This window comes from Gossypium raimondii, chromosome 11 (assembly GCF_025698545.1).
Source record: "Gossypium raimondii isolate GPD5lz chromosome 11, ASM2569854v1, whole genome shotgun sequence".
Classification (NCBI taxonomy): Eukaryota; Viridiplantae; Streptophyta; class Magnoliopsida; order Malvales; family Malvaceae; genus Gossypium; species Gossypium raimondii.
In genome coordinates, this window is record NC_068575.1 from 37,870,532 (window position 1) to 37,879,569 (window position 9,038).

Sequence of the window (9,038 nt, forward strand, 5' to 3'; positions counted from 1 at the left end):
TTTTTAATTATAGAAAGATATTTTCGTAATTTTCTAATTAAATTGGATCTTATTTGGCTCGAGACACAAACTCGTTACAAACTTAAATAATATATTAGAAATTAGACTTTATGTTCCACTTTAATTACTTAGACTTTATGTTCCACTTTAATTACTTGATACACTAATAGTGGAAATTTTGTTATGTATCCTTTATTTATATTTAAATAAATAATAACACACGTGCGAAAAGTTTAACTTTGTATGTGAGTTGTGTTCTAAATAATTACTACGTTTATAATAGACCACGAAACTTCTAAGAAAATTTACTTGGTATTTTGATGTCAATGTTTTACAACATAAACAAAAATAGCAAATGCATAAATTTGCAAACGGATCTGCTATCTATATACGAAATTACTATAGGTAGGTTATATTTGTTCATTTCGGTTCGATTCGATTCTCGACTTTTTCATGTTACTTTTTTGTTTTAATTTTTGATAAAATGAGGTTTAGTTTACAGCATTTGAATATTATTTGAAAAATTTTAATGTCTTTTCATAATTTTTTTAAATAATTTTTAAATTTTTTCACAATTTTAAACATAAATTATTTATTTTATATCATAAAAATTAAAATTAATTATATATTAAATAAAACAGAATTCGGTTCGATTTTGGATAACTGCAATTTTAAATTTACATTTTATAAACGGATTAAATACCGAATTAGTTTTTGATTTAGTAGGGTTTTTTTCTGAGAGCTACTGTATTCTAGGCTTTGCACTCTACCTAAAAATATAGTTATTTTAATGTAAAATGATGAGATTTATTAAAAAAATTATATAGATATAATCTTACAAAGTAATATAAAAACTTTGAAAAAAAAAAAAGGGAATATAAACACCGTTACTTATTTTAGATTTGGTCTTAAGTTTTCCGTTAATGGGGCAGTCGGACCTGGAAAACAAAAAAGAAAAATTCGAAAAAGAAAACAACAGATAAAATGGAGAAAAAAAAAAACCCAAATTGGAAACTTCGGCATTGATTTGAGTTTTAAGCATAACATAATTTGGACGTGCATTTGTTGATGTTCATTTTCATTTATAATTTGATTTGGGTTTTTGCAAAGATTGTTGGTGTTTTTCTTTTTCTTTTTACAATTTTATGAAAATTTTAAATTTTTTTATAATTTTAGAGTTTTAAGGATTCTTTTAGAAATTTATATAATTTTAACATTTTATAATTTAAAAACTATTTTTAGAGAATTTAATCATTTTCTTTTAATTTCACATCTTTATGTTTAGTTGTAATTTTATTTTTAAATCATTTTAATGTCACATATGTTACATGTAATTTTACATGTTTAATTTTAATTAATTTTTATAACGTGTTTTTAATTATTGTCACCTATCATTAATAATGATAATTTCTTTTAATTTTTAAATAATATACAAATTTTGACTATATAAGAAACTAAATTATAATTCTAATTTGAATGAATAAAAATTCAAAGTAACATGTTGCAAATAAATAATATTTCATCATAAATATAAAATAAATTTACACTAAATTAATAAATACATTTAACAATAATAAATAAAAGTTAATTCTTAAAATTTGACTTTCTTTTTAAAAAAGATCTATAAAATATTTTTATCCGCACCAAACAAATAATAGATAAATTTAAAAAAAAAAACGGTTTTTAGAGTGCTTGTTTCATGTCTAAATGAGGCATAAATGTTGATTTTAAAACTTAATTGAGTGATTAGATTTTAGGGTAATAATTGGATTTTATGGTGTTGTTAGCGTTTTAAGGATTTAGGGTTTAGGGATGGAAATAATAAGAGGTCGATTTAGGGCTAGTTTAGCATTGTTATTAAGAAGTGCTTTTAAAAAGTGTTGTGGAAAAGTGCTTATTAAAAGTTTGGTTTAAGATTTAAGTGTTTAGCATTGTTGTGAAAAAGTGCTTTTTAAAAAGGGTAAATTACCAAAAAAAGCCCTATTTTTTTAAAATTTACCGAAATGGGCCCGATATTTTATTATTTATCGGAATGGGCTATTTTCTCCAAAATCGCGTCCACGTCAGCGCGATGTCAGGGGACGTGTCAGAATTCCGCGTCCACGTCAGCGCGCTTTACTTACGTGGACACAAATCGCGCCTACAAGGACGCGATTTGCTGACGTGGATGAACAGTTATGTTTTTTAGCTTGGAAAACTTTGAAAGGCTATAACTTTTGGCTCGGTTGTCCGATTGAGACGATTTTTTTTTGATTTCGAATAACTTTTCGAGATCTACGCGCTGAAAAATAGCCGAAGGTGGTTTGCCGCACTTTTCATCGAAAAAGACCCTTTTTTGCCCCTAAATTTTGATTTTTTTCGGTTTAAAATTGAATTTTGAAACATTCAAATCATTATTTTCCTTATTTATTTGAAGTAAACACCGGATTCTTTTTTACAAAATTTTTGTATTATTTTTTCTGATTTGACACGTGTATGGAATAGGTCCGATAAATCGTTAGAACGTAAGTAATATAATTAAGATAATAACAGTATTTCTATAATATGTCAATTAATTAGTTTGGCTTAGTTGGTTAAGATGCTTGCTCTTTTCCTTTAGTACCTTGGTTCAAATCTTGTTGGTAACAATTTTGAATCTTTTTTGTACTTGTTGCTATTGATGTAATAGTGAAGAGTTAATTGATTAAAAAAATAAATACAAGTACAAAAAGATTCAAAATACCGAAAAATCCCTATATTTTTAAAATTTATCGAAATGGGTCCGGTATTTTTTTTGACTGTTGGGTACTGTTCACGCGCGGGCCAAAATCGCGTCCACGTCGGTAGCGAGATGTCGACGTGGAAGGAAATCGCCTTGAGAACTCGATTTCCTTCCACGTCAAGATCTTAGGTCGACGTGGACGCGATTTCCGACGCTGCACTCGATATCGCTGGCGACGTGGACACGATTTCCCGGAAAAAGGATCATTCCGGTAAATAATTAAAAAAATGGGCCTATTTCGGTAATTTTTGAAGAAAAAGGGCTTTTATTGGTAAATTGCCTTTTAAAAAGATAAAAAGTCTATTTTAGAGAACTCGATTTCCTTCCACGTCAGCATCTCGAGTTGACGTGGACGCGATTTTCTGACGCGTACCCTGATATCGCGCTAACGTGGACGCGATTTTCCGAAAAAAGGACCATTCCTGTAAATAATTAAAAAATGAGCCTATTTCGGTAATTTTTGAAGAAAAAGGGCTTTTATTGGTAAATTGCCCTTTTAAAAAGATAAAAAGTCTATTTTAGACATTATGATGTTAAGGAAAAAAATGTATTTAAATTTCGTTAATGTTATTATTTATGAAATACATTAAATTAGATTGTAATAAAATATAATAAAATTTATTTTAAATTATAATTAATATTTAATACATGAATTAGAAAAGTTAAATATATTTAAATTAACTTGTATTATTTTTTTGTGAAATGTAATTTGAATATATAAATCATATTAGACATTAACATAACGTAGAAAACACAAACCTAACAAATTCAAATATTCTATGTATTTGAATTGAGTTTCAAAAAGGGTAATAATTGTATACCGAATATAAATATTAAAAATTTTACATTAGCATTTTCAATTTAAAGTGAATTCATTAAACTACAAGCTATAACATCTCTTGTTAATTCCATTTCATAATCACTTTAATTGTTTGATTCACCATCAGTTTCATCACTTTCTCCATTATGCACATCTTCTAGATCAATAATATTCTCATATGCCCTGTCAATATTTTTGTATTCCATTAGATCTGCATCATTTCGACCTACATGTTTTCGGATAAAATTGTGTATTGTCATTGTAACAAAAACAATCATTGTTTGTTTTTCAAAACTATAACTTGGCATATCATTTAAAATGACCCATTTTTTTTTCAAAACACCAAAAGTTCATTCAATCACACTACGTAATGACAAATGTAAATGATTGAATATCTCTTATCTACCAAATATAGGTCTACCTTTACGAAATTCAGGTAAATGATATTGATATCCTCTATATGGTCCAAGATAACATTTCATTTGAGGATATCCAAAATCAACAAAAAATATTTTCCTACATGTTATAATATGATAAACCATTAATTCAATAATATGATAAACCATTAATTCAAAAGTTGTTTATTTTTTTAATTATCAATTAAAAACTTATACTTTATTATTTAAAAAATAAATAAATGAAATATCTTACCATTTGGTGGATGCGGAAATTTGTATTTTGGATCTCGAATTGCATTAAGAAATATTTTAGTGTCATGTGTTGATCCTTCCCATCCAAGACATAACAAATGTGGAACACAAATTAAAATCACATATTGCCATAACATTCTGAGTCGAGACATATTTTCTTCTAATGTAGGGAATTTGTTATTTAGTGGAAGAATAGCAACAATATGTATACCATCAATTGCACCTATGCAATCCTGAACAAATAATCACTACACCAAAACAGGTTTTTAGCGGCGTTTTTTTAGGCCTTTAGCGGCGCTTTCTAGCGCCACTAAAAGTAAAGCGCCGCAAAAAATGCCGCTGTTGTCAACACCGCTAACGTTTACGGCGTTTATTTCTATAAACGCCGCTAAAGAACATGTTCTTTAGCGGCGCTTTTTTCACAAACGCCACTACTGTTTGATGACCTTTAGCGGCGCTTTTCCTAAAAGAGCCACTAGTTTTGGGATTTTTGCAAAATTAAAATTTTTTATGTTATCAGCCATCCTGCAGCAACAAATCAAAAGCAACCCAATCTAAACCAGCCAAAAGCAATAAATCTATATAATATTTTAAATTAAACGAATAAAATAATATTAATGTCAATAAATAAAATATAATTCATATTATTTTTACAAAAATGTTAAATGTTAAAATGATAAAAATATTTATACAATACACTATGATGGCGGTTGTTGCGATTGCTGAAATATCTTCATCATATCTTGAAGCTACTGTTGGTGTTCGTCGTACTTTCTGCTCTGCTTTGTTTCCCTCGCTGCCGCCTCTGCTGCCCTCACTGCCGCCTCTGCTTCCCTTGTTTCCGCCTCTACTTTAAGTTGTAGCTGGAGTTCTTCATATTTCTTTTGAACCTCAATTGTGGTCGCTTGCATCTGAGTCATCTGGTCTTTTAACCTCTGAACTTCAGCTTGAGACTAACTCGCCAAAGGCATGTATTGCCGCGAGCTGGATCCAAAATATTGGGTTGGGTTAATAAAAGATCCTTGAAATCTGACCCGACCATACCTTTTAGGACCCAAAACTTCAGCAATAATCTGGTTATCATTGTCTTCAAGATGAACAGAACTCTCACCGGGAAGCATTCTCTTCGTACTCCGTCTTTTTATCCTTTAGTTTTTCCTAATAAATAAATCACATAGTTAGGAATGCAATATATATTAAAAAAATGCAACATAACTTAACAATAGTCGCATTACAAGCAATGAATTAAACCATTAGAAAATAAACATTATAAATAACTAAAACAAGTCAAATCGTATCAAGTAAACGTACCATAATTTCTGCAGCTTCAGGAGTCATAGGAGATCCATCTTTCTTCCTATGTGTAATTTCAAAAAGTTGAAGGCGTCCAACTTTTTGACCGGACAACAGTTTCTACAATATAGTAGTAAAAATATTATTTAATGGAAAGTTATACATATTTGACAATATTAAAAAATTAAAAATACCTCTGCCTCAGCTACACATGCAAAACTTTTCGACCCGACTGTGTGAGTGAATTTCTATTTCTGCCTACTGCTTTTTCCAACTCATTCACGATCCTACGTTATGAAATTTTTAGTATGTAAATAGTAAATACTATAAACCAAAATAATTACAAGAGTTCGGAAGTACGTCATACCTCGCCTTTCTTCGATTGCCAAAATCTAACCGCTTCTTCCCATTGGTACCTCAGCATACCCGGCGGGACATTTTGCAATTTCTCTTCGAGGGTTGTTTTTGTCTTATAATAATCTTTCTTTAAAGTACTTTTATGGTCTCTCCATCTTTTTCCCAATGCCTTCTTTACATAAGTATCCGAGACCTCTAAAGCAAACCTCGCCTATAAAAAACACAAGTTAAGAAAGTAAATATAAATGAAACTTAAACCTAAGTATTACAGATGACATTAATGTTTTGTTACCTTAATACTATCGAGGGCTTGGTTTTTGTTACTATCGGGCATTTTATGCCATGACTCGTAGTTGATAGTCAACATATTCGTATTTCGTGCTAAAATGCTCAAGTATCCTGCTAAAAGTCGAGCTTCTGTTCCAACAGGCTGACCAAAACTGTTTCGTCCAACTTTGACATGCTCGACTGGATCTAACTCGTATAACTCTCTAAGTAGCGTACGTCCTCGACCTTTGCGCGTCCTACCATTTTCAGCTAAAAAATGGTATATTATAATATAAGAATCTGAAAAATAAATCAATTATAAGTCAACACGCATGTAAATTAAATGTAAAATTACTTTGAACTTCTGTAGGATCCTCAAGTGTATTCGAAACATTCGAAGATCCAATAGCTGTTCGTTGTTCACTATTTGTTTCTGCTGAGTTTGGAGCATTTTGAACAGTGCTTACATCTCACATTTTTCTTCTAGGCATTTTATCTGCAATACACATAAAATAGTTGAAAAGTTAGTAACTAATTACAACAATAACAGCACATATAAAGTAGTTGAAATAAAACAGCACATATAAAATAGTTGAAAAGTTATGTATTATGTACGTTATTAATTTTTGTATTTAATTTGTAAGTTATGGAATGATATATTTTAAAATTATTAAGTTATGTAAATTATGTAAGTTGTTCAGTTATAACTATAAATGAGTTATGTAAGTTATGATATGATATATATTTATGTACGTATTAGGTAAATTATGTAAGTTATGTAATTATATAAGTTATGTAAGTTATGTATTATGTAAGCTATGTAAGTTATTTAAGTTACGTAAGTTGTGTATTATGTTAGTTATGTACTATGTAAGTTATGTGTATTATGTATTATGTATGTTATGTATAATATTAATTAAGTTGTGTATTATATATGTATTATGTATGTTATGTATAATATTAATTAAGTTGTGTATTATGTAAGTTATGTACTATGTATGCGTTATGTAAGTTATGTATTTAAGTGTATGTTATGTAAGTTATCAAAGTTATGTACTATGTAAGTTATTTAAATTATGTAAGTTGTGTATTATGTAAGTTATTATGTTATTATGTAAGTCAAGTTTATATATAAGTTATGTAAGTATATCACTTTTATGTATATTATTTATAATTATTTTAAATTATAAAATTTATTACTAATAAAATTGAAAGGTAGGTTATATATCCATACCATATATGGGGTGATATATTAAAAAATAGGTTTTAATATTTAAAAATAACATTTATAATTATTTTAAAATTATAAAATTTATTGACAATAAAATTAAAATATAAGTTATATATCCATACCATATATAAAAATTTTAAATATATATATAAATTTTAAGTAACGTAATATATTTAAGTAATGTAAATTATAAATTTTAGTAAGTAATATATTTAAGTAATGTAACATATTTTAGTAAGTAATGTAAGTAATGTAATATATACTTAAGAATATATATTTTGGTAATGTAAGTATATGAAACAAGTATATGGACATGCTTCACGTGCTATGATTTTCCGTATCGTATGAATTAAAATATATAACAAAATAATAGTTTAAGTATTATTAAATAAAATAAAATAAAATAAAATACATATTAAAATAAAAGAAGTGTTATTGTTTGTGTAAAAGAATAAAAAATTATAAATTCAAAAATTATAAAAAGATAACATGTTGTTCATTGATAATAAATTAAAAAAATGGCTAGAGGAACAAAACATGGTACAGAAACAGAAATAGAAAACATAAAAAAGAGAAACAAAAAACTGTGTGTTCATATTCCTTTCTAAGGTGCAAGATTTGTTACCAAGTAAAAGAATTGAATTTCAAGAAAGAAAACCAAACAAACAAATAAAATTTGTGATTTAAGCAAAGTCCCCAGTACTTTCATCAAACAATAAATCTCTCAACCTATGGAAAGAAACAGTCAGCAGCAAAATAAAATATCTTTAAACCATAATTTTATTAGTCAGCAGCAAAATAAAATCTGTAGATGGTGCCTAACCAGAAGAAGAACATATAAACTCAAGAAATTATCGTATTAAAAAAGAGATTAAAACCTTAGAAGAAATAATGTCCCTAATGGAACAAAGAATGGGCAATCACTTGTATATAGAAGATGAAGAAACTATTAGAAATGATCATAACCTTAGGGTCGCTGCCAGACAACCCTTACCTGAAGATATTCCTCCAGAAGGGAGTAGTAGAGGTAAAGACCTAGACTTATGCCACCATATCCCAAGATGTAGAGTCCCCTCAGAAATACACAAATATTTGATACCTATGAAAATAAAAATAAAAGATTATGAAATAGAAGGAATGGCTCTGATTGATACAGGATGTACACCAACCAAAAGAACCAAGAATAGGAAGACAAATGGATGGATCTATAACCTATACCTGTCAACAAATAGAAAAATTGAAAAAAATATTGATCAATGTAATAAAACAAATAAATTTAAATTAATCAATGTAGCCCTACGAGACCTTACTATCCATAAATATATAGCAATACTTGGCATCGACTTTATTTTATCCAATAAAAATATGATGATATTAACGAATGATTATGTGACTTTTAGTTAGAACCGAACTACCCGCTATACAAATCCTAATCAGAGTTCTACTGGAAAGCGTGGTAGAACCCTATCAAAAAAAGAAAATTGCAAATGCCAACGTAGTCAAAATAACAATAAAGAAGATTAGACAGAAGAAGACCTCTGATATATAGAAACAGAAAAATATTTAATAAATCCTCAAGAATACCAAAAAATAATGGACCAAATGTATAGTAGATTGGAAAAACTAGGAATAACAGGGGCATGTCAAATAAGATGTGGC

The 9,038-nt window shown here is 28.2% G+C and overlaps 1 protein-coding gene across 2 annotated transcripts; it reads right to left on the reverse strand.

The window, feature by feature from the left end:
* Positions 1-4,799: 4,799 nt before the first annotated feature.
* Positions 4,800-8,688, reverse strand: LOC128034960 (uncharacterized). Of its 2 annotated transcripts, XR_008191327.1 has the most exons (7): positions 8,374-8,688; positions 6,504-6,644; positions 6,174-6,418; positions 5,892-6,092; positions 5,719-5,811; positions 5,543-5,644; positions 4,800-5,389 (listed from the first exon to the last, which is right to left on the reverse strand). XR_008191327.1 is itself a non-coding variant. In XM_052624529.1 (6 exons), exons 3-6 carry the CDS (start codon positions 6,246-6,248, stop codon positions 5,339-5,341), a joined length of 429 nt encoding a protein of 142 aa, XP_052480489.1. In that variant the 5' UTR covers positions 6,249-6,418; positions 6,504-6,644; positions 8,374-8,688; the 3' UTR covers positions 4,800-5,338. The 2 variants fall into 2 exon arrangements, 1 of the variants encoding a protein (XP_052480489.1); XM_052624529.1 differs by lacking the exon at positions 5,719-5,811.
* Between the last annotated feature and the right edge of the window lie 350 nt (positions 8,689-9,038).

Coding starts and splice junctions, on each gene's coding strand:
- LOC128034960 (XM_052624529.1), bottom strand. CDS start 6,248: ATGTTGACTATCAACTACGAGTCATGGCATAAAATGCCCGATAGTAAC. Junction 6,093..6,173: donor AAGCCCTCGATAGTATTAAG/GTAACAAAACAT, acceptor TGTTTTTTATAG/GCGAGGTTTGCTTTAGAGGT. Junction 5,390..5,542: donor CTGAAGCTGCAGAAATTATG/GTACGTTTACTT, acceptor TTTATTTATTAG/GAAAAACTAAAGGATAAAAA.